Source organism: Peromyscus eremicus, chromosome 6 (genome assembly GCF_949786415.1).
Source record: "Peromyscus eremicus chromosome 6, PerEre_H2_v1, whole genome shotgun sequence".
Lineage (NCBI taxonomy): Eukaryota > Metazoa > Chordata > Mammalia > Rodentia > Cricetidae > Peromyscus > Peromyscus eremicus.
Window position 1 is genome coordinate 26,630,464 of NC_081421.1, and position 26,462 is coordinate 26,656,925.

The 26,462-nt window shown below is 42.8% G+C and overlaps 1 protein-coding gene across 1 annotated transcript in view; it reads left to right on the forward strand.

The window, feature by feature from the left end:
* Positions 1-10,005, forward strand: part of Tnik (TRAF2 and NCK interacting kinase) — a 414,277-nt gene extending 404,272 nt beyond the window's left edge. Inside the window, exons 29-33 of the mRNA XM_059265292.1 lie at positions 1,020-1,120; positions 3,175-3,324; positions 4,860-5,019; positions 5,284-5,423; positions 7,342-10,005. Coding sequence (XP_059121275.1) covers positions 1,020-1,120; positions 3,175-3,324; positions 4,860-5,019; positions 5,284-5,423; positions 7,342-7,425 — 635 coding nt within the window. The 3' untranslated portion in view covers positions 7,426-10,005. The remainder of the gene's footprint in view (positions 1-1,019; positions 1,121-3,174; positions 3,325-4,859; positions 5,020-5,283; positions 5,424-7,341) is intronic.
* Positions 10,006-26,462: the final 16,457 nt, after the last annotated feature.

Consider the following 26,462-nt stretch of genomic DNA (forward strand, 5'->3'; position numbering starts at 1 on the left):
AGGCAGCAGCAGGCCGCTTCCTGTCCACATGCATTTCTGTCTTGAAGACAATCTGTTTCTTTATTGCAAAGCCATGCTTGTTTGCAGAAAAAAGCAGAGTGGTTCAAGGGTGACTGTGGGGAAAAATGGAGCATTGCTTCTAAACATGGCTCTGACAAAGCTGTAGAATTTGCTTTAGATAGAAGTATTTTGCTAGTATTCTTTGACATTTAGTAGCCCGAAGATGATAGTGATCAGATTTCATTACACAAACTAAGACTGTGTAATAATAAAGCCATAAAACTAAAAGTGAAGATCCATAACATTCTATTTTCATAAATAATGAAAGGGTTTGTCAAAGTACATGAAGCTTTGAAAACAAGCCACTGACAGAAGCCAGGGCTCCTGTTATTCAATCTTTCATTAGCAATATAAACAATTACCTCATTTAATCATTAGAATTCAAATGTGAATAATAAGCAAATAATAGTGCATGATAAGCTTATGTCTCTACAAGTTTGTTAATTGTTCTAGCAGCTTGCCATAACTACATTCAAGTAAACACACAAGACATGTAAACTAACACAAGAAAATGGTGTAGGTCCTTACCAAAGTGAATATCCATATCAACTAACATAAGAAAATGGCATAGGTCCTCATCCAAGTGAATATCTAATCTAAATATCTAAGCTGATATGGATCTTTAGATGAAGAAAAATCCTTTAATATAAACCTAAAAACTTCTAGCATTGTGTCAACCAGGTACACTAAAGGAAGTTAAATGTGTGTGTGTGTGTGTGTGTGTGTGTAGATAGATAGATAGATAGATAGATAGATAGATAGATAGATAGATAGATAGATAGATAGACAGATAGATAGACAGATAGATAGATAGATCAATCTATTCCAAGGACAATAACCTCAACTGTGGAGACATGTAGACAGGTACACGTCTTCATCCATGTCTTTATTCATTAATACAAAAATTCTTGGATAAATTGATGTCATTTCTAAACTTTTACTCTTCTTTTCCCTTTCAGTTAAATATGAGAGAATCAAGTTCTTGGTGATCGCCTTAAAGAATGCAGTGGAGATATATGCTTGGGCCCCTAAACCTTACCACAAGTTCATGGCGTTTAAGGTAAGCACAGAAGTTGCTTGTTTAGTTCAGTGTCCATCAGAATTCTATTTTCCACTTAAGCCAATATCAGTTTTATTATATAGAGAAAAACTTGTTATAAAAACAATTCTTGAATTTATTATTTTAAAAGACTCAAGTATTAAAAATACTATGCAGTTCATCACATTCAGACCTGTGATTGTCCTCCATTGGAGGCCTATGAACTGTGGACTTCAAGAAGAATTTAGTTGGGAATAGTTACCAGGAAAAGTACCAAACACAACATTACATACCAGTGTCTGTGGCATAGCACTGACAGTCGAGCACTGTCTGGTGTTTTGCCTGAGAAAGACAGATCTGTGGCAACACTATGTGTCCAGATCTGCCCATCATCACTGCGTTTCTGAAGAAACTCCAAGCTCAGTTGATTCTTTGTCCACTCCTATTGCATGAGGCCGCCTCTGAATTGAATGCTGAAGGCAGTTACTCACAGAGAAGATCTCATCCTTCTGCAGTGGCGCGCTGATTGTCCTTGCAACTGTTTACCTTGTTTTGATCTGTGCTCATCACAGATGGGTTGTGTCCTCATGAGGTTCAGTTAGGGCAGGATGCTGTTGCGCTTTGCCCCACTGATCCGGGATTATAAAAGACAAGCACTGGAAGAACAGGAAGAACTGTTACTTTCAGTCACACTGATGTGTTAGAACCACATAGCTTAGCCATATCCAGTGTGAATTTATCTCCCATTCTCTGCATTTCCCACTGATCCTCATTTCCCTACGGTGTGACTGTAACTGGCTTTGGGGTTTTTATCTATTCTTTATTGCCACCTATTTTGTATGTAAAAACCAAATATGCCCTGGGATTTCCTCAGTACTCTCACAGCATGACTCACTCCACTCCCATCTTATTCTTTCAGTTCAAATGCCCATTTGTGAAATGCTGTGGATGACAGATTCATCAACAGACATGGGGTTTCCTCCATCAGCCCACTTTACTGCAAGAAAATTTTGAGTTACATTATGTTCATAATAACAACAAAAGGCTAACTCCCAAAGCTAGTGTGTTGCTACTTTGCTGCCAAAATCTCTCTTCAGAACATCTTTTCACTCAAGGTCCCCTTCCCATTCCAACTCTGAAGTCACAGCCCTCAGGGTCCTGGCCACAGCCCATGAAAGAAAACACTTCTCTCTCGGCAGATCAAACCCAGACTAGCAGAGGAAGCACAGAGGCGGGAACCTTCCCTAGGACAAAGACAAAAGGTGTTAACTTCCTCGTGCTGTGAGAAGGACTATAACAGACCCAGGGGAGCAGTGTTTGATGGCAGCTGTGGTTTCTTGGACCTTCCCCTAGAGCTCAGTATCTGAAAAGTACAGAATCATGACAAAGGTAGAGAGACTGGAATTCTTCCCAGCTATGGAGCCGAGGGCCTGGATCCATTCCTACAGAACTTTGATAAACTTGCCTAGAGCTCTCCTCTTTTGATTTCCAGTTAAATCCTTGGACACAAGACAAGCCATGAGTATTATGATGCGTCTTCCACATCCCCCTTTCTTAGGCCCCAAACATAACTCTCCGAATACAGTACAAAGTTTAGAGAAATTGACAATCATAGTAGGAAAATCATAACCAGTGTACACTCACTAAACTCCAACAGATTTAACACAGTGGTGCTTCCAGACTGTTCTTGACGGTAGTAACCATAGATGAAGCTGGGTTCCACATGGGAAAGAGGGAGCTATAGATGGCCGCACACTCTCTAGAGGACAAAGGCCAGATATACAGGAAAGCAACAGCATCCCAGTCACCAAGCTTTTAACACAAAATGCTACCATCAAAATTGACAGCTGTAAACTGTCTTGACTGTGCAAGACAAGAAAGGGAAAGAGGAGAACAAAAAATAGACAGTGCAGCTTCCCCCTGGGGTCGGATATGATGGACCTAAGCCTGAAGGAGACATGTTCCTGGCTTTTCAATGGAAAGCCCCACTTCCTTCTAACAGTGGCTAAGTGAAACACCTAGGAGTAAGACAACCTCTTTTACTGGCATGGATACTAATGAGGGGATTTTTAAAGTCTTTTGCAGATCTTCAGCATAAGCCTCTGCTTGTTGACCTCACAGTGGAAGAAGGTCAAAGGTTAAAGGTCATTTTTGGCTCTCACACTGGTTTCCATGTAATTGATGTTGATTCTGGAAACTCCTATGATATCTACATTCCATCCCACGTAAGTTCCAGAAATGGACTGTCTCCTGCCCCTGCATGACAGCTGTTTTTCACTTGAAATCATGCTCATCTGTAAAAGTTGTGAACTTTAGGTATCACTCAGTAAACCGAATGTTCTTAAATGGTTTATTGCTCCCTCAAGCTAAGTAGCACAAAAATTACATTATTTTGAAGATATCATCTTGTTTCTTTAGATTTCAAGTTGAAATGCATATGTTATATAAGAGCTGAGTTCCCATTTTCGGTTTTTGATTCTATGCTAGAGAAAGACAATGATTAGATCCTAAATTCTTGGGAAAAATCTCTTTTCTGCTATTTCCAGTTTTTCTCATCAGCCTGAGGGCAATGGGGTGTAGTGGAGCAGATGAACTAGATCTCATACCATTGTAACATGTGTGAACCTGGCAATAGCAGCCATTCTAGGCAACTTCTCCAACCCTCCACTTTCCCAGCTATAAGATGGAACTTCAAGTACCTATTCTGTAGAGCTCTGATCCTTATCATTAAATTGGCTCAGGACCCAACATATTCAAGTTCCTATTAATAATATGATATTTAAATCACTATCTGACACATTTCATAAAACATTATCTTAAGGGAAATGCTACACAGATGCACATATGAGAACCAGTGTGATGTAAGCTGTGTTTCATGAATCCCAAGGCTAACAAACTCTCGGGATAGTCTGAGGCTGGTCCATGGCTGATTGGCATTTGAGACTCTAAAGAAACCCAGTCCTTACGTATGTGTTTTGATGCATTTACACACATGCAGCTGTCATCCGCTGCTGCATTTATGCTTTTTTATTTGCATGTCTACATCAAAGCTGAGACTTGGTCATCACTGTGATTGTCTTCAAAGCGCTATCTATCAATCACAGGTTGGAATGACATTGTCAACCAGGAGGAGTAGCACCTCCTTTCCATAAAACCAGTCAATGTATGCTTATTTCTGCAGTGTGACTAGTAGTGGGGTAATTCTACTTTTCCCCCCAAAGAAATCACTAATGTAGATCATTCTGGGGTTAGAGCTCCCATGTGAATATTCTGGGTACTATACTCATGACCTTCTTGCAGGCACCTGACATTCTTACCTTTTGTGGAAGCCGTCATTGTAGTGGGAACGCATGAATTTCAGTGTCAGAAAAACATGCTCAGAGCCTATGTCTGTCACCAAATACTCGTATAACTTTGGTCAAGTTACATAACCCTGAGATGTAGTTCCCTCGTTTGCAACAAAGCTCTCTATGATGACAAACTCGTCAAAGGACTAGAAATGATATATCCAAGTGGTCTACTGACTAGCACACTGGTATTCCATACACTCAGTGTTACTGTTCTTCAGAACCAATAAGATGGATTCTGGATCAAGTAACTGTGTATAGTGGTGCATTTGACAAGAGAAGTGATTAAATCAGAGTAGATTTCAACCCCTACAGTGAAAAGGACAAAATTTCATTTGCAATTCTTAACGATAGAAGTCAAGAGGTCTTCTTGATTTTAGGTCGAGTAACTCTTGGCCTTCTTTGTCTTCTAGATTCAGGGCAACATCACTCCTCATGCTATTGTTATCTTGCCCAAAACGGATGGAATGGAAATGCTTGTCTGTTATGAGGATGAGGGGGTGTATGTGAACACCTACGGCCGGATCACGAAGGATGTGGTGCTCCAGTGGGGAGAAATGCCCACGTCTGTGGGTAGGTTAACCATTCCTTATCTCCTTCAGCAGTTACACCCCCCAAATGAAACGAAAGTCAAGAAATGTGAAACAACCATTTGAGTACACAACCAAAAAAAAAAAAAGAAAGAAAAAAAAATATCTGTGACTAACACTGTAAGACTTGCTTTGTCTGTTTAATCTCAAGTCCTTTGTCCTTTTTTGTGGTTAAGATGTGAACAGATGCTGTGAGTTGTTGCCCATCTAATGTTTTTAATGCAGTTTTGGAAATTCCTTTTGACAGCCTACATTCATTCCAATCAGATAATGGGCTGGGGCGAGAAAGCTATTGAGATCCGGTCAGTGGAAACAGGACATTTGGATGGAGTATTTATGCATAAGCGAGCTCAAAGGTTAAAGTTTCTATGTGAAAGAAATGATAAGGTAAATCCGTTTCAACTTTGCTTTAGTGTTTGCATTTTAAGAGACCACCAGGTACCTGTGAAACCTTCATTTTCCTTTATACTGACGAGTCACATCTGTGTTAAATGATCAGTCACTCTCTTGAAATGACATTATTGGTTTGCTTCATGTGAACATTCAGAATATGACTCATGCATCCAAGCCAACATAAAACATCTAAAACTTCCTTGTGAACTCTCGGTAACTCCTATGGCCTGAGGGCCTGCTGGTGATTTAACAGCCATCCTAGACTCTCCTGTGCATTTAGAGCAGCTGGCTCTTCATTCATCATCTCACAGTGGGTCAGCCTTAGGTTTTCACTTCTAGGCCTTTCACGGAGATGCTGTTGGGACTTAGCTTTCATATTATATTCACCCCTAAGTGTAAAACATCTGACATGTAGAAATATGAACTTCTAAAAAATGTCACTCATTCCCCAGACACGAAGTCACAAACTCAATTCCTGCCATGTCCTGTCTCATTCCAGCCATGTGTCTCTTGACATGTCACAGGGGGGCTACGTTCTAATGTCTGTCCAGCATGATCAGTCACCACAGGAGTGTACTGAAGTGGTCATGCTCTACCTCGCCCTCCCTGTAGCTGATTGCCTCTGAGACAATCGTCAGCCTACCAACCATGTCCCTGAAGCAGCAGATATGAATACCCGTAGGAAGGAATGTGATGGGTTGAACTGTTTACATCTCTTTGTTCACCCCAGTTCCCCAGAGGCCAGGCTGGTCTTCATCCAACCCTGATAATATGGGCCTGGATTCTTTGACCCTGGCTAACTGCTTCTGACCTAGTGTGGTCGAGTGGATAGTAGCTGTAGGAGACAAGGATGGTTACCAGGGGACTTATCAGACGCCAAACTTAACAAGTAAGACTCCAACACTCCTACAATCATAGAACCTAAGACATGGAATGTCTGGGTGTGGACGACCACACTGCTGTAGTTCTTGACGACATACCCCAGCAGGCCTGGGCCAGCCCATACTCTCAGGCTGGGGCCTCTACTTTAGTCCCTGAACCCACAGCTGGAGACAAGCAACCCTTTCCTTTCAGCACATCCTCACCATCCTCCCCACTTAGGTTCTCTGACCACTTAGAGTATTCCTATGTAGCATTAGCTAAATGTCAGGCAATTCCACAGGCTTCTTAAGGAGCATGGGGACAAAGTAGCACTCATGACACACACACTCATTCCTCAGATCACAGACACTGGCTGACTGAAAGGCTAATGCACAGCCCCAAATATTATTTTCCTGGGGCAGTGGTTCACTGACATTCAGCTCAAGCAAGCAGTAATTAAGTTCTGCTCGCTCCTGGGGCCTTTGATAAAATGATAGAACTGGCTCGGACCTAATGGACTATGGTTCTGCTTATTGATGCCATTGTCTCCTTTGGCTTAGGATCTGCCAGCATCGGCATAGAGGCCCGGTGCCAAGCCCTGAAGCGCCAGACTGGATAGGCATTCAACAACTTCGCCTAGTCAACCATAGCCACTCTGGTGTCTTTGTTTTCAAGTTTGAAAACTGAACACTGAAGTTGTACAGCTGTCAGTAGCCCCCCAGTTTTGCCCATAACTTTGGGAATTTAAAGGGATTCTCTTTCATCTGCCTCCATGTCATTTACAAGGGAGAGAAAGATTGTCTCTGTACCTTTTTAGAAATCATCATCGTCCCAGGCCAGAAGTCCAGCAATAAAAAATAATGTTAGAAAACGTAAGGGCAGGAGGCTTTCCATACAATGCCTTTCTCAGAAGTCACTATAAACACTGGCCGTAGAAACTTAGCTGACATATGGCAGGACAGGCCATGTGAGAGGAAATGGCTGGACAGGTGGAGAAGAGAAGGGGAGAAAACCCACGAAGCCGAACTAACTTGTTTTTAATTTCAAACAGGTGTTTTTTGCATCCGTGCGGTCTGGAGGAAGTAGCCAAGTGTTTTTCATGACCCTCAACAGAAATTCCATGATGAACTGGTAACGGAAGAGCACTTGGCACTTATCTTCACGCGTTCTTTCTAATGTAAAAGAACATAACCCATGTGGACGTGTGCCAGTCTAGAGGCAGAACCAGAAGGCCTGGTTGAACATAGCGCTTCCCTGTTTCCTCTCCCTCCAGCCCTCCCAACAGAGTCCCCTCTTTCAGCGTTGCAGCCTGGTTGAGAAGGAGAGAAAGAGGTGGCAGGAGTGTCCGGGAGACCCCGAGGATGCTGCATTGTCTCTGGACAGAGTTGGACCTTGTGCCCTTCGGAGTTAGGGATAGAAACAAATATCGTGTGCTTTTATGGTTAAGCTGTGTTTGTGCTGGGTTTTCAGTTCTTTTGGTTTGGGGTTTTTTTAACTTTTTTTTTTCTTTACCCCCTTGTTTTGTAAGAATGGGGAAGAATGCATACTGGGAAATTAGTCTTCTTTTTTTTTAATTCTGTCTGCCTGCTAGCTTTAAGTATATGGTATGTTGTAAGATTTCCAATTCCCAGTAGTGAGAGACAGCACAATCTATGTACTTCTCTCCCCGCACTGAAGGCCATAACCACACTGTCGTGTAATTTAAGAACTCTCTTGCCTTCCCCAACCCAAGGGGCTGTTTTGTTATTTTTTTTATTGCTACTGGCTAATGAATTTTTGAAAGAGAACAAAATAGCTGGTTTTCTCCTCTCTGGGGAAAGAGATTTTAAATGGCTAAAGTACTAGCCTTACTCTAATAAAATCAACTACCACTTTTGTGAGCCTGACAGGCCGTATTTTGATATGGCCCTTTCTAGAATGGAGGGTGTTGAATGGGACAGAGATGCCATTGAGTTGAGTGGGCTTGTGTTTGGGGAGGGACTTTGGGGTGCCATTGTCCCTCGATTATTATGCAACAGATCAGGGCAAACCATGGATGACAGGTGTGTCCCCCAGAAGGAGCGTCTGAGCAATGAGCTAATATGTCTATGTAAATACACACATGTTCTTTCTGCAAGGTACAAAGTCTCCCTGCTAAGAGGTCCCTTCACTTGGGCTTTGTTAGGACTGAGACTGATTGAGATCTTTCCTGGAGCTGGGGTTACATGACAACCACGCTCTGGAAACCCAGTTCCCTCCCGAGGGTGCCACTTTCTCAAGATAAAAACTGTGACAAAGAAGAATTACTAATAAATGTTTCTGAGCTGCCTGTGTTCTCACTGGGTAAAGGGACTAGAGTCTTCGGCCTACCACAGATACAGCAGGCACCAAGAGCTCGGATTTTAGGGAACCCGAAGGCAAGGCTTTGGCCAGAATTCTGAGCCCCTAATCACGTTATGTTCCTCCAAACTTCCCAACATACTGTTAACAACATCTGTGCAGAGGTGTGTATGTGTTTAGTTCAGGTTGACTTGTGTCCTTATAAACCCTTACTCGAATGATTTGATCCTTTATGTGACTGGCTGGGATTTTTCCCAAAGCTGTAAGCATGGCCGCCTATGGTATCCAGGTGTCGCAACATGGTATCTGTGCTCTGCTTCCTGTTTTAACCTACCTCGTTTTGTTTGTTTTTGTTTCTCTGTTCATCACAGCAGTGTTAGCTCCAGGAGACATATAGAGAGCTCAACCGGGCAATCTCAGCTGTATTGAATACTTTCAAAACAGTAGTTGACCAAATTGTTCTTTAAAAATTGGAGGGAGAAAAAAATAATATCCAGTGACAAAAACCTGATAAGGTTTGTTTTTAAAGAATACAATTACTGGAAATGGATCAAAAAAAAAAGACAAACAAAAACTGGATCCTACTGATTTTGCCTAAACAAATGAGCAGCTAACGTACTATTAATGAGAACGAAACATATGTTAGGAAATCGGTACCTTTTTAATCTGGTGTTTCGGCCAAAGGGGATGAGAAGGGGGAATATTCTGAGTTCCGAATGTAGCTTATTCTGTACTCCCCAAGGGTGATGGTCATTTTCAGTTATCGAAGCAGGTAACACACAGGATGTGACGAGGGTGGCCTTCAGGTGATCACCGGGCTGTACCCATCCATCACAGGCCCTCTAGCTCTCCAAAGCAATGAAACCCTGCTGTTCTCATTTCTACTGCTGCTGTGATGCTGCTGAACACAGTCTTCACAAATTCCGTGGGACAGATTCAGCAATAGCTCTGGCTTGAATTTAGCAACTACTGAAATTGGATGCTGATGTGGACAAATAACGTGGGTTTGGGTCTTGTCTCCAAATGTGATTGCCACCAGCTCTTTATATTGCTGCTGTGACATTCTGAACCAGAGGTTTCTTTAAATTGTGTTGCAAACTGATCTGTTTTTATGTTTTGTTTCGTTCCGTTCTTATTTCTAAGTGATACATCTGAAACACACAGCTTTAAATGATTTTTTATTGTGGGACTTTGGGTACAGTAAGAAATAAAAGGGAATCATTGTGTTTAAGCATAAGGTAGTTTGTGAATGTATTTTTTAAAATCTAGATTCATTGGAACAAAAAATCATAAGCAAACATATTAACGCCGTCTTGTTTACAGTATGTACAGTGACAAAACATAACATGAGCTTTTTCTGGTGCCAACAAAATAAAACACAGACGTTAAACATCAAGCCATGCCTTTTATATTTTTGTACGAATAGTTTGCACTGAGCATAAGGCAAAACACCAAATTGAAAAGAGGCCCACTAATCTCTGCTCCTTAAAATACATTTAGAGAATTCCTTGAGGCAGTTATCTTCAAAAGTAAATATTCTGGCATTTATGATGGGTCTCAACCCTAACACCATGAGACCTTGGTCATGCAAAATATATCAGAGTGGTTCCCTTGAAGTTCATCATACAGTTCCCAAATTTGGGGGTGGATTTCCTTTTGTTTGCTTATTTTTTTCTGGTGGGTGGGAGCTCTTTACCTAGTGTAATTTCAAATTGCTTCTGTTTTGATCTTTCCTTTAAGAAGGTTTTGTTCCTAGAAATTAATCAGGTTTCTGTTTTTCTACAAGGAAAAACAGTCTTCCCCCCAAATTCAGCTTTAGTAGACCTGCCCATCCTCAACACACTAAATTGCTGACCATTCAGCCAACCCACTAAACATGCCCACACCATAGCTTTGGCTGGGACCTGGAAAGAGACCATTGTGCTCAAGTGCTGGCCAGGATGTTGTAGCTTGGATTCCTGTATCCAGTGAATGATGGAGATGGATTGACTGTGAATCCTCCCCACACTGATTGCATTCAGATCATATATGGCCATCCCACAACATACAAACAATAACTTATATTAAGTACCACATGAAACTTGATAGCTCTAGTTAGATGGAGCTCAGTGAATTTTCTTGGGGAATTTTAAACAAACTTCAAGACCTAGACTTGCTCGTATTATTATGATCCTTATTCAATGGAGTACATTAAGATTAGGGCAAACTCTCACAAGGCCACTTAGATGGGGTCCTGTGCTTCTAACACTACCATCCCACTCTCGTTTTCTGGGGTACACACCTAACAAGCCTTGCATCAAGTGCACATTTTTCAAAGCCATTGTAGTTTCTGGTTGTCACTCTCTGCCTCTAACGTGTTCTGTCTGCTCTTGTGATGCACTGACCGTTTTGTCTCTGGCCCCTCCTGTGCAGTCGTTTAGAAAGAGGTGTGATACTCAGGCCTGAGCCATTTGGGTTTTGTCCATTGACAAAGAAGGGCCAAAGTCTGACTTCACAGTCACAAAGTTCTCTTTTGAAACTGCTTTCCCTGCTACTGTGTGTACGAGTTCGTGTCACCGTAGCCTCGAACAGTGCAAGCGCTCTGTGTGTGCTGTCTCGGAAAGTCCATGTGCACGGCACCGTCGCCTTTATGCTGACTGCTTTACGGTATACAGTGTGCTGTGTCATTGTTAAGAAGGAAGATATAGGTGTTGACGAAACTTTGACCATGGCGTGTTGTAGGAAAGCATGAGAAAATCTACCATGTTCCAAACACTCCAGAGACTCTCTGGTACTATGTTCTGGCCATCTCGACAGTTATAAATTATTAATTACCTTTTAGTTCATTCCTGAAAAATGAAATATAAATGTCTCAAACAATGCATACAAACCATCTGACAAGCCAAGAACTTGCTTTCCCCGAGACTACATAATTATAACACAAAATTTAACCCCTAAAGTCTAATTTTTTTTTTATTTACCAGCTGGAATTTCTCATAGATGCCATTGTATTTGGCCTTGCTCACTACAGCAGTATTAGGGACCCTAAAATGAGCTGTCTTCCCATGAGTCTCACACAGTGTCAACTTAAAGGATCTCTTTTCCAGAGCCCAACAAAGAGTAAAAGCTCTTGACAGTTTGCAGGTCCCCAGCTGACAACATGTACACTTTGCCAAGTACTTTCTAGTGTTGTGTTATTTCCATACTGCGTCATTGATCTGGAAATCTCTCCATAGACATTTGTGATAGTCAATAGTTTGCACAGCATTAAACAATCTGAGATCATGACACTGTGCACTGAACTTCATTCTTCTGCACACAACACAGAACAACAAAGATCTCCCCGAAAGTTTCTAAACAGAAGATCCCTGGATAAGGTTTGTACTATTTCAAGTCAGATCAAAATCCTGCTAAACATTCGGGTGAAATCTAGAAAACATGATTGAAAATAACAACAGTTCCCTGAGCTCTCCGACCTCTGCTGTGTGTGATCGTCTTTGCACCCACTCACTCACCTGCATGAGTTTGGTTTAGATGATTTCTCTCTGATAGGCTCGCAAAGGCTGTCAGGAAGGGCAGTGCCCTTCCCAGCCATGGATCACTGTTGGTCCTAGCAAACACCCGGGCCTCAGCTGCGCCTTTGCTATTCCTTGCCCCAGGTTAAAGCATGCTGGGGTTTGTTTAAGGAACATGAGACATTTCCCTAAGTCAGACTTTCACGTGTTGGGTGGCAGCAGTGAGGGGAAGGACAGCAGGCTAAGTGCATTTTAAAACTGCACGTTTCAGACGGGCTTTTCCTTTTTACACTTCAGCTGCAGAGAGAGAGAGAGCAAGTCTATAATACTAGGAGGGAAAGTGTTCCTTTGCTCTGCCTATGATTGTTTACATTTTTAAACTTCTCATTTCCAAATGTGTTTTGAATGGTCGAAAGTCTGCGAAACTGGATGAAGTTGTACCTATGTATCTTCCTGAAAATTTCTTCCAGTTGAAACTTTTAAGTGTTTGTTTTCCTTCACTTCTACAACAGTTCTTCCAGAAGTACTTTCTACACATGCTCATGCTGCAGTCAGGAAGACTTTGGTTAGCTCTACGCCAAAGATGCCCTAGACCCACATCCTGAGACCTGCTGTGTTCCGTTGTTACAGAGGAAGTATGTGTGATGGACTATTAATAGGAACAAGATACATAATAATTCTTTGTTGCCATTTCCAGATCAAAATCCACCTTGCTCTTCCCAATACCCACTTCTTTTCAGCTCTTTCATCCCCTGAGAAGGTCCCTGAGCTGCCCCCGCTCCCATGTTGCCCATCTATTCAGTCCTTAGGCCCTGCCATTTCCAGCACTACCCTTCTGAATGCTTGATGGTTTGGGTATCCATTTAGACACACCTACAATAACCTGGCTTCCCATTGTCCTGATCTTGTCTGGCGAAACTCATTATCAATGACTATAGACTATAGAAGCTCCTAGAGCCATAGCGGGAAGTTCTTCCAGTGGCTCGTGGTGTGTCTTACACATCTTTTCAAAACAAAGGCTATGCTTCACCCAGACCCCTTCCCATTAGCACACCAGTATCTCCCACTCTGCTGGAGGAGTCCACCCCTAGTGACACGGTGTCCTGGATACACCCTCTCCTCGGCCCTACAGCTCCACTTCATTTCCATTTACTGGACTGCTCCCCTGCAAAGAAAAACTCCCCTGGAGGAATTATGTCTACTCACTAACTGAATTTCTTTCCTTGGCCTTTTGAACTATTTTAAATCAGTCTTTCATCCCCAGGACAGAGGCTTTGCTAAGGGTGTTAGTGGCTGCCTCCCTGTCCAGTGCAGCAGCCGGCTCTCTGGCTACATGCTGCTTATCTGCGGCCAGGAAATGCTTCTTGAGATAGCTCCTGTGCACTGGAATTCCCCATTTGTCGGCAGGTGCTAGCAGCTAGTACTGGTTATCCCCTTTCTAGGTGAATCTCTTCAATCCTGGAGCCTTGAAAAACGTCTATACAATGGCATAAGCCACATCTTCACCTCCATTCCCCGCCTCCTTCCTGAAGGCTGGATTCATATGCTTAATTTCCTAATAAGCATCTTCATTTGGATGTATACTGTGTCCTCCCCCCCAAAAAAAACCAATTCATTGTCTTCTCCAGATTGGCAAAATATTAGTCCTATCCTTCCATACTGGAAAAAATCTCATTATCAATCCTAATTTTTCTCTTTCATATACCATATTTTAGAAATCTGGCCCTTCTTAGATTTGGGGTATGTTCATGATCTGATCCTGGTCCAGGCCACTTTTTACCTGGCATGATGCTTTTAAAACACAAACCAAAATATGCCACTCTTCCACTAAGCTCCACAATGTCTTCCCAGTTCACTCAGAATAACATATCCATGTGGTCAGTAAAGCCACTGAAGTAATCTGCCGTACCTCCCCAGCTACCATAATTCCTTCTCTGGCCTGTTTTCTCTGTTCACTTGAATCCAGCCATGTTCATGCTTTACCCAGAATACCCTGAGTGCATGCCCCTTCCTGGTGATAGCCAGTCCAGAAGTCACACACCTGAAAGCGTGCTCCTTCTCTTCCTTTAGATCTTGTGCACAATATTCCTTTACCCTCAGAGGGCTTACTATAAAAGTCACCACCCACAGCCATTTTCTGCTTTCCCATGATTCACCGCTCTTCTCGCCAGCTCCTTGCTCCTGGGTCTGTCTGTGAAGTGCTTTGAGGAATACCTAGCCAAAAGTAGTTGAGCAGGAAATGTTTATTGGATAAATAAACGAATGAAAATAAACTGTTTGGAATCAAAGTGGCATAAAACTATGCGGTTTTAATTTCTATACCAAAAATAAGAAGCTATCTTCAGAAGCCATAAAATCATAAAACATAGTTTTACTTTCATATAAAAATAGAAAACCCTGTGGATTTTCATTCCTGGCAGAACAGACAGCTGACTTTGACCCTGGCTATCCTTTCTTGTTTCACGAACCGTCGTCACAAATCCAGCTACAGGAGTAGAAGAGAAACTATTACCCAGACCATGAGAAAAGCAGCATTTCAAACCTTTTAGACTAACTCAAGCAATGGTCCCTTTTAAGCTGTTGTCACTGCACCCAAAAAAAAAAAAAAGGTAGATTTGGGGGTGTGGGGAGAGGATTCTTAATTTTGTTTTATGAAATAAATGTTTAAAAGTCACAACAACAGTCAAAGACCTTCTGCCAGATGTAGCTTCAGAAATGCCTGATGACATTTGGGCCTTGACAGTCTTTCAAGTGGCAGGAGCTCTGAGGCCTCCCTGGGCAGACTTTTCGTCTGTATATACTCCACATCATTGAATGTTGTTGCATGGAGTTTCACAGTAGGATACTGACACGTGCCTTCTACGGATTTATGTTTCACCGAGTCTTGTAAAGGGCACACCTTGTAGTTCAATTTTTTCAATCATGTATTTATCTCCTCCCTTAATAAAAACAAAGATGTTTTAAAAAATGAAAAAGAAGGAAGTGAAATGATGTAAGTGTAGCAGTGTAACAAAGGAAGAATTGTCCCTCTTATTCTGTGTCTTCTCACAGAGATGCTGAGACAAAGACTAGCTAGGGTCAAGGTCTTCCTCTTTCCAGGACCAAAACCACGTGGGGACATGTGGTGCTTAGTTGTGGATATCTGAAGTCCTTTACAAAAGAATGATTCAGGTATAGGTAGGGAATGTGAAAAGGAGGCTCAGAAGTATCCAAAATGTTACAGTAACTGAGAGCAATCTAGAAACCAGAAACTTCCATTGTTAAAATCCAATAAATGTTTTTAAAATAAGTTTTCAATATGATGTACATGGAAGTAGCTTATTCACTTTAAAAGTGTATCACACCACCTTGACTGTATGCTTTCATTTGCCACAAAGAACTCGGTCCATGTTTTATGACAATAACAACTTGAGACAGGCCTGATTCTCTCCCAAAAATAATTATCTCATTCCAAGTCAGTTTACCAAGTGAAGTCATAAGGTGAGGGTCGGTAGTCTGTGGTTTGACCCACATTTTCAACCCCTCCCCAGAGGCTGCACGACTCCAGGTTTTCTTTTCCTCTCAGCCAACTTAAAAAAGAGGTATTGAGAGCTAGAAGACATCCCTGGAACAGAACGACAGAGTCGGCACTCATAGTCGGAATCCAAACGATCCGAGTTACCACCTGTGGAGGCGGAATGACCACATGGGCTAACACAGCGAGTGTCCTAACCGTCACTTAAAGACGACCTGTGCAGGTGATCCAGCATGCTGACGTTCAGACGGAACTGAGGCTGATAGATACCTGCACATTGCAGTAAATGTTCCCGATTGGCCCCCTTTAATGTGGGCAGCCTTTCTTCAAGTTTCACAAGATTTGGTCTTGAGTGAGGGAGGCTTCAGTTTTGACTTTGACATGTCACTGGCTAGTGAACTCTAGGAGAACACAGGAGCACTGCTTGAGGATTCATGAGGGTCCGGACTTACTTCAGAAATACATTGCCCTTCTTAAAAGTTGTGGGGAGAAACCCTGACATCATCCTCTCACACTGGAGCCCAGCACGTACTTGCCCAGGGATCTCTTAGGCTGGCCTCATCAAGGTAAGTGGTAGTAATCTCTATATGTGCCAGTACCATCAAAGGGTAGCCATGCTTGAGACAGAAGTCACCACAAAACTCACCATATTCCAAGGGCCTTGTCAGACTGACTTCCAATGTTTCAAAATATGATGAATTTCTGTCATATACACCAGAGAACTTAAAAGCAACCGAAGTTCACAAATACTTTCAAATAAAACTTCATTTTATAAGAAGTGTTTCCACATGAATAACACATCTGCAGACAGTGCTTGGTGGACATACCATGCAACTGAACCCTTTCCTGCAACTTCCAGCTTTGCAGAGGCCCCAAAGACCCCCACTTGTCTCTTCATTGTGTTTTATGACAATGTCTTTATGTAGGTAATATACTAACGCTCATTGGTTTAGTTCATCTAATGAAGCTATCTTAATCACATTCACATGTAAGAGGACTCAAAATGATGACATTTTTATTTATACTTTTTGACCAGTTTATACGACATCTGGAGGCAACCACGATCTTACTAGAGCATGGCCTGCCCGTGCTATGCATGTCAAGAGTAAGCGAAGCAGCCTTGGTTTATCAGCTGCCTGTGCTGCATACAGCCAGCCCCACACTGGATGCTGAAGCAGAAGCTAAGCTGCTGATGAAGAAATTGCCCCTGCCCATCCCCCTCTACCCCCGCAACAGTCTCCTAGGTAGCTGAGATGAAGACGGCAAAGGGGCAGGAAACAGGCATTCTCGGACACTAACAGGATAGTCTAGCCTTTGACAGAGGGATGCAGAAACTTTGGAGGAAAGTGTTGTTGTATGAGTTTTCCTGCAGAGACACAATATCTATTCACCCAAGATAAGGCCCTAGCAGCAGACCAAAGAATGATTCCAGCCAAGTCTAGCTTAGAGCACAAGTGACTTTATTGTGGTTACAGGAGCACAGATGACTCAAAAGTACCAGCATCACTGGAAAAATAAAATCACAGTCCCAGAATTCAATGCATAACTAGCAGTTTGGCAGGTTGGAGGGTGCAGTTCTCCTTCATAGCAATTGTTACTGGTTATACAACCTCAGGGGAGTCCTTATAAATGTTTTAAGATTCAGGAACTTCCTAAGCCTTGTAAGTTTCATTCGTTTCCTGAGTCTTAACAAGCTCCCCACAAGAGAAAATTTTTCAATATGGAGGAGATTGCTTTGGAATTGTTATGAAAACTGTAAAGAAGTGCCCTTCCCTAGCATGTCAGAACAGAAAACAAGAAGGAGGCCTTCAAGGTAGCCAGAGCAGTTGAAGCAAAGGCCCAGGGGAATAGAAGAGCATGTGGATCCAAAAAAAAAAAAAAAAAAATGGTGAGTAGTAGTTCAACATGACCAAGAGAGTGCTGGTAGAGCAGCAAAGTAATCAGCTGACTGTGAGTGTATATCATGTCTTCTGGGGCCCATGCTCACCTTTCTCCCAGGCCACAAGGGTTCCAGATGCAGTGATAGCACACTTCCTGGCCTCTGGTGAGAGAAGAACATCAGTTAAGACTATTGATGATGTGTTGATGGGTTGTGCTCCCAAGCCCCTACCCCATGAGTGGATCACTTTGCCTGTAGATCTGTGCATTCTTTCAGCTGCTTTCAACACTAAGCACCCCAATTTTCCTCAGGGAGTTCCAGCTTTGCAGCATGGAAAGACCCTGCTGCCCCACTAGTTCAAATGCTCCTAGTCATAAGGCTAACTCGAGTGTTTATTTCTAAGGCAACATGGTGACCACACCTCCCCACATAAGCAGGAATCTGGTATGCTGATGCCACCATCCTGGACAAGCCATCAAACCTCAGAGAAACAGGACGTTTGGACTTCCACTCTGCACAGTCGGGCTTTCCAGCGGGCACAGGGACCAAATGCCTTGGGTCAGATAGGATAATCCGTAAGTAAAGTGTTTTCTGTGCAAGCATAAAGACCTGCATTTTATCTCCAGAGCCCATGTGAAACCAAACCAAAACAACAACAGCACAAAAACAGGCATTGTGCTTGCTTGTAATCCTAGCACTAGGAAAGTGGAAAGAGGTAGATCTTGGAGCTCACGGGCAAGCAGCCCAGCCTATTGATGAACTACAAGCCAGGGAAAGACCCTGTGTGAAAAATAATGTGGACTACAAGCCAGGGAAAGACCCTGTGTGAAAAATAATGTGGATGGCACCCAAGGAACAACACCCAAAGTTGACCTCTGGCCTCTACATGCACACACATCTGAGCATGCATGTGTACCCCCAAACACATGAACACACACACACACACACACACACACACACTCCTATAAATACACATACACATAATAAATCAAGTCTCCAAAGCACTACTTCCTCATGCTGTACAGGCACGTTAGCTACCATCTTGTCCTGTGTAAGGCTTTGAGAAGAGAGGCTGGAGGATGATTTACCTGGCCACCTGAACCTTATATCCATCCTTACCCTCGCACCTCACCTACAGTTAAAACTCCTGAGTGGCCTTAGCGCTGGAAACACCCTCCTGCTCCATACAGCATTGCTGCTCATTAGGCCTATGGCAGGTCAACTTAGCGGGAAGACTGCCAGGCACAGGCCTCAGGCCTCTGTGTCGATCATTTCACTTTTGTCCTGAAGCTAATTCAGTGATACCTTCCAATGTGTAGAAGATGTTGTAAAAGCACGTTTAACGGCTGACATCACTCTGAACTGTTTCTTTGTGTTCACTGTCTTATTATTGATCTTCAAACCTGCATTTATTTGAGAGTAAAAATTTAATTATTTAATACTCATCTTTATGCATGACTTATTTTTCAACCTTTTTGCCTTTCCATCTTATTTCACAGTTGTCTTTATTTCTACTTCTGTGTGGTTCCAAATCCCTCGTTTTGCTTCTCATACTCTTGAGTATTTTCTACGTAAGCTTCTGCACTCCCTCTAGGTGTTGTTTTTAACCTCTCTTGCTGTTTATTTACAGTCTGTCTAGTTCTTTTTTAAACATAGACTGTGTTCCCTTGCTCATACCCCTTTTCTCTTAGTGTCCTAGAAAATTTTCCTTCTTTTATCTGTTTCTACTGTTTTGATCCTATTTCTGTGACATTTAAATTTTTCTCTCTGGTTTTAATTTTAATTTGTAGCTTACCCATGTCCTCCATTATCTTATAAACAGCAACATAGACTGATCAAGAGAGCACTTGCCCAGAGTGTCCGGCTAAGGGTTCTGAGTAAGAAGCCATTTCTGTTTATTACCATCACACCACAGGGGGCAAGGCGCCCACTCCACAATAGCTCACCGAATGCAGTAGCGTCTAATCGGTGTTACAGATGTCAGTGATGGCACCGGGGAGCCGCTTGGTCCCCAACCTTTATCTAAAAGGAAAGAGGACGGGTGCTAAACAACCGGAAGGACAGACTTCTGAAGTCCGGATGCTGTGAGGGAGTCGGGTGATGGCGCAGGTTCAACTTCCACCAACCTCTGATTCTTGTTCTTGACACAGGGGTCAGCTCAACATCCCTGACGGCATCCACCCCCTCTTGCATCTGGATAAGAGCTGTGTGATCTTGGTCCTCAGCTGTTCTTACAATGTACCCATAAGACACAAGAGAGAGTTTAGAAGAGTCATTACTTAAAAGAATTATAATTTTAAATCACATTATAGATAAAGAGAAAGCTGTGTGTTTATGTATGTGTGAGTGTGTATTTTGTGAGTGCGTATACACCTATATGTGTGTGTATGTGAGTGTATGTGTGTGTGCATATGAGTGTGTGTATATGCCTGTATGTTGTCATATATGCTCTTCTAAGTAGCCAAGATGAAACGTTTCCCTGTCCCCATACACTTTTTAACACCATATAACTTTATTGACTATCTGTTGCTTGGTGTATATTCCATCTGGTGACTTTAGGTTTATATTCCTGCTACGTTACATATGAGTCTACCTCGCCTGGTAAGCTTTAAGTTTGTGTGTTTGTTGAACATAACTCTACTCCAATGTAAGATACTTTACAAGAAGGGGGAAAAAAGCCCACTCTTCAGACTCAATTTCGCCTGTCAACAGAGCAGCTTTCAGCACAAAACCACAGTTTCTCCCGAGATCTGTTTCTCCCTCCAACATTCCCAGGAACACAACAGCAATCTTCCTGGGAGTTCACAATGACAGCAGACAAAGCCTTGCCTCGAACGTCTGCTACTGAGATGCAGACGTCTCTTACTCGGTAGACATTTCAAATGTCAGTCTTTGGAACCTCAGCATCTGGAGCAGTTGTCTTTTGGTGGAGCTGACTCTGCTCAGCAAGCCAAAGGGCTAAAATGCTAGCGGGCTTTCACTGGGCAAGAATCCATAAAGCAAGTGTGTGAGTCTGTGACAAGGACAGAAGGATTCAAAGCTGCCTCTTGTGTTGTAGCTAGAGTTTTCCTGCCTGGCCCACAGTCAGGACAAATCTCTATCACCTGCCAGTCCCACAGCCACTCAGACCCAACCAAATAAACACAGAGACTTATATTGGTTACAAACTGTATGGCCGTGGCAGGCTTCTTGATAACTGTTCTTACAGCTTAAATTAATCCATTTCTATAAATCTATACCTTGCCATGTGGCTCATGGCTTACCGGCATCTTCACATGCTGTTTGTCATCATGGCGGCTGGCAGTGTCTCTCTGACTCAGCCTTCCACTTCCCAGCTTTATTCTCCTCCTTGTCCCACCTATACTTCCTGCCTGGCTACTGGCCAATCAGTGATTTATTTATTGACCAATCAGCAGCACATTTGACATACAGACCATCCCACAGCATTGTGTTGTATGACATTTTGTTTGTGTTCTGATAAATAAAGCTTGCCTGGAGATCAGAGGGCAGAGCTAGCCACTAGTTAACCATAGAGGCCAGGCAGTGGTGGCACATACCCTTATCCCAACACAAGGGAAGAGGAAGCAGGAAAATCAAGAGTTCAAGGCCACCCTGGGCTACACGAGATTGAACCAAGAGAAACAGAGCCGGGTGGTAGTGGTACACGTCTTTAATCCCAGCACTAGGGAGATAGAGACAGGAATATAAGGCCAGTCGAGACAGGATCTCCCCCTCCCCAATCTGCCAGTGCCCACTACCTGATGGGCCAAGTAGCTCAAGTGGTCCAGAGGCTGCAGCAGGAGAGGAATGTAGGCTTGGTGCCCGATCACCCAGGTCTCTACTCCTTTCATTTTACCTGACTCTCTTCCTAGACACCCAGCTGTCTACCTGGCAAAACATTAAGCCATTTATTCCCATGGGTGTCAAGGCAAAGACAACGGCCTTGTGTTGGATGGATCCTCGCAGATGGCCAGAGAGAACAAAGCATGTACCTTGTGCTTTCATTGCAGAAAGAGCCTCCTAAGGAGAGTTTTTTAAAGAGAGAAAGAAGCCAGGGGAAAGACAGTGCAATCCCAGGCTAGACTGCATACTTCTGGAAGCGAGGATGGCTAAAACATGCCAAGGTTCACTCTGCTGCAGCCAAGAACATCCAGGGGAGCTCACAGTCTGCTCAAGGACCACAAAGCTGCAGGGTCAGCTGCGGTGACCTTGGCTTCTGATTCAAGCCTTGCTTGGATCTCTGAAGAACCTCTCCTCCTCAAAAGCTGCTTCCCTACCCCAAACATCTCATAGTGCTTGACCAAAATCCACTTGCAGGAGGTGACTCCTCCTTGTGAAGGAAGGGGACAAGCTATTTGGACTTAGTGTGCTAACGGTGCCTCTGACTCCCAGGCTATCTGCAGAGCTGCATTCTGTGTTTGCACACACATTTAGGGCTTCCTGGGGAGGGCAGAGCTAATGAAGTTGGTTGTTTCTCAGAGATCCACGAGACAAAGGAGCCCTTGGGTCAACAACTTGTCTCCCCGGGATTGCACCATCTGCTTGTTCCCGTACATTCCTGGAACTCCTGTCTCCTAAACAGCTGACAGGAGACTCCTCTGGCCCTGACACAGCTCCTTTCACTGGTGACCTGTTGATCAACAACACTGAGCAACATTGTTTGCTAATCCTCAACAAGGACCTCCTGATCTTCGCTCCCATTTTTTATGTCCACCTCATCAGCTTCCCTCGACAGCCTGCAAATGAACTGCAAATGCTTTTCAAGGCAATGGCAGGAAGGAACTCAAACAGTGACTGAAAATGATTAACCTGAGGACATTAAAGAGACACAAACTCATATCAGAAAGACGCCCTGCAGAGCACTGTGTCCTTTTAGGCACGTTCAGCTGGAAAAAGTGGCTAGGAACAGAGCATTTTAATGACTTAATTTAAACTGGGATGATTCAAGGATTATAAACAAAACTTTGCTGTGTGTGGCAGTAGCATTCAATTAGATTAAATTGCCTGGTGATTAATTAATTGAGGACAGTGCTCACTGAGAAATTGCCATCGATACACATCTGTTAAATCAATTTGCCACAGATTGTCAAACCTCTGGGGCCTAGACAGTACAAATCCAGGGGACACCCATTCAGTAAATGACCCCTTGCTCTTCTAATTAAAAATTCCATGATGGCCAAATTTCACAAACTGCAGATGGAAAGAAAGAGCAGCTCATGTAACTAGCCAGCTCAGAGGTCCCCAGGAATCCATGTTAGCTATTGGAGAGGGCATTCTATTGAGGAGTCACAGAAACTAAGAGCATAAAAACACCAGTAAGTGATCACTGTATGCCTGGCTTTGTCCTGAACATCACATCTAGATGAGGTTATTTCATTCCTCCAGCCCACAGAGCTGATGCTGTTCCCATCTTGCATGAGAAGATAACGACAGCTCACCTGTGTTGTCTTACAAATGATATCAAAAGAAGTGAAGCAAGATTTGTCCATGCTCAAGGACCCAGCCCCTGCAGACAAAGGACAAAGCCAGGCCTCTCCTCCCTGGAGTCATGTGCTCCAAAGTTTTGTGAGCATGAATCCTATTTCGTAAGATACATCTCCCTTCTTTCCAAACCACATTCAGCAGGTCACCAGGGGATCATCCGACCTGGAAGGAGTAGTGAGGCATCTGGTCCTTCCTCTTGCTGGATCTTAAGCAAGCAGGAGCCTGTAGTGCTGGGCTAAGGCATTCAGACACTTAGGCTGGGACTAAGAAACTGTGGATTGTTTGTGGATTTCTGTGACGTACTGAGGGAAATGTTTCAAAGGGCAGGGTAGGTGGGAACTACAGCAGCCAAACTGAAACACAGAGTGACTTGTAAGGAGAAGTCTGTGCTGGAGGTGGGGGAGGGGGCATCGGAGTGTGAAGTCCTACATGTCCAATAGCCAACAGGAACCTCTTGTTCATCAACATATGGATAATGAACATGTGATACATTGACACAATGGAACTGTATTCAGCTGCAAAGAAAAATAAAATTATGAAAATTTCAGGAAATGGATAGATCTAAAAAACATATTAAGCAAAAGTAACCCAAACACAGAAAACCAAAACCACAAATTGTCTCTTATGTGTAGATCTTAACCTGTTACATATACATGTATGTGTGTGTGTGTGTGTGTGTGTGTGTGTGTGTGTGTGTCTGTGTGTAAAGCCTAAAAAACTAGAAAGGCGATCAAAAGAGGATAAATACAGGTGATGAAGAAAGACGGGTAGACAAAGGGTCACATGGAACACAGGAGAAATGGGGGGTGGACTTACAAGAAGGTATTAAGGAAGCAGGGGTTTTGGAGAGATCAGAGAGAAAGAAAATCCACTAAAGCAAATTGTTTGAAAGTGGCATAATAATATCTATCTAATGCCTTCTACGCTAAATTTTAAAAATACATATTTTAAAAGTATAGATTTTATGTTAACCATTCTTGCCACATTTTTTAATAAAATACCCAAAACACTTGATACTACTCAAGTGATAATTTTTGTTTAGGTGAAATAGATGAAGATTAATAAACTGTAAAATGGAACGTATTGTGTCCTTTCAACATAATGGCACATGTGAGGTGCTGTATGGCTTGGAGCACCTCTAGAATATTAAATACTATTCTTGTATGTGTGTGCATCTTAAGTTATGGTTCAAGAGTTTGAACACAAAAGGAGCAGAATTCTAGTAGTTCTGAGCCCTGGTTTTCCTGTTACCCACCATTAGGAATGAATGCTAAGCACTGTGCACTTGACAGACTATGACAGTGACAAAGCACTGGAGCAAAATAACCTCAGGGAGAAAATACTTATTTTTCACATAATTACAGCAGTTTGGGTCTATTGTTGGAAAAGGGGGTTGATGGAGTACCTCACACCATAACACCCACGGGCTACTCCCTCCTTTTCCTTTTATTCCATTTGGGTCTTCAGGCTGTAGGATGGTGCCAGTTAACTCAAGTCTTTCTCCATAGTTACTCTCCTTTGAAAAAGACCCTCAGACTCACTATGAAGTGTACTTTGTAATCTCCTTGGTTTCTGTGGAGAGTGGATGAAGTCTTGAGTTAACGTGTATTGTTTGGTGTGGGCATAACCATACAAAGGACCCCAATGCCTCAGACCTATGGAAGTGACAAAGCCTTACCCAGATGTGGCTCAGAAGGATGGCAAAGTCTTACTCTGGTCCAAGTATTAGTGTTTACCAATGACTGACCAGTGTGCACAGAAACTATCAATTACTTCTTCCTCCTTCAGGATGTTTATGGCCTGAGACTCCACTGTACACAGATCTACTGAGACAAGATAAGCTGGCCCCTTGCCTAGCTGTATACCATAAACCTGCCTCCTTGTTTAGCTGCACATAATAAGGTATAAGTAAATGAACGCACTGAGCTTCTGGGTTGCTGTTGCTGTTGGTACCCTTCAGAGAGAGCATAGCCCACTAGATCCTAGCTTTCCATATGTCTGTCCTTTCTTCATTCCCTCATTGTCCCCAGAGTTGTTCAGAGCACATTTAGTTTTTCTTTATCAACTCAAGTTGAAAGTCAAGATCAGCCACCACATTATGCACATCATGATGGCCTATAAGAGTCCAAGCCATAGCTATATTGAGTTTCTCCTGTTAAATGGCATTAGGAGAAAAGCAAATCTCCAGCCAGTGTTAAAATTGGTGATTTAGTTTTAAATAAAGCAGTTTTAAAAACATGACAAACAAAAGAAACATTCTTGCTTTTCCCCACTGTAACAGGTTCCTGCCATATAGGACAGTACATGATTCATTAATGTTGTTTTTTTACTTTGTGTCATTTTCCAGATCATGACAATGTTGTGACTCCCATTTATACATGCAAATGCATTTATGCATATAATCATATATACATTCATCCTTTACAAAGCATAATATTAAGAAAATGCTTTGTAGCTGAAAGTCTATACTGTTTTGCAGGAAGGATTCAATCTTTTTATTCTTCTCTTGTTATAATCATTGCTTCTTCATACATTCTGGGTTTTTCTGTTGTTTTGCTGTGGTTCTGGTTCTGGTTCTATTCCTTCAGCTGTGCTTAAAAGAAGCTTAAGGGTTGTTGCCATTTTGTACAGGTGAGCAACTCCACATGCATGTGGTATAATAAATGCTCTTGTTGATTCCAACATGACTGGTGGTCTTTGGGGACTTCTTGCAGACCCTAACATAAATGTCTCTCCACAGTGGTAGAGAACAGTTATTAATTGTTCAATAAAAGGCCTAGAGCATACAAATGTAGAGAGGACCAAACATGAACGATAAGATCTGTCTTTTCCAGCAAAGACAAAGCAGGAAAGGCCACAGAAAAATCCCAGTTCAGCTAGCTCTTCGACACTCCCTAACCCTGTGACTTTGAACAGATCGCTGAACTGATGGAAACATCTGCTTCTGCACCTGTGAAATGAGGACAGTAACACAGCCCATGTCAGAGGATACTCCCCCACCTCCCAAGACAGCATTTGTTCAAAATGTGAAAGACTACACGATTACCTTTTGGAAAATCACTGTTAACACAAATAAAACTCAAAACAACCAGGTTCTAGTGTGTTTTGGTTCAATTAGCTTAATCTAAAGGAGTTGGAACTCGGGGGGGAGGAGGGATCATTTACTATATGTGGGTGGATGGATGTGGGCGGGAGAGGCATCTGTGTAAGTGGAATTTGTGTAGTCTACATTAATTATCCTTCAGTGCTCCACTTTGAGGCTGCCCACTTTCATTGAAATAAGCCTTTGGGCTCCCTTCAAAGTAAGTCCATATCCCCACATGGAGCAGTTGGGTGGAACCCATAGCACTAAGTCAAATCCCTTAAATGTGCCGTCCTGATATTGGATCATCAGCTCCTCCCTCTTGCCATGTGGTGTGGGAAAGCTTTTCTAGAGCATTGACAACCCAAGGAAACAGACACACAGTTAAACAAAATGCAGC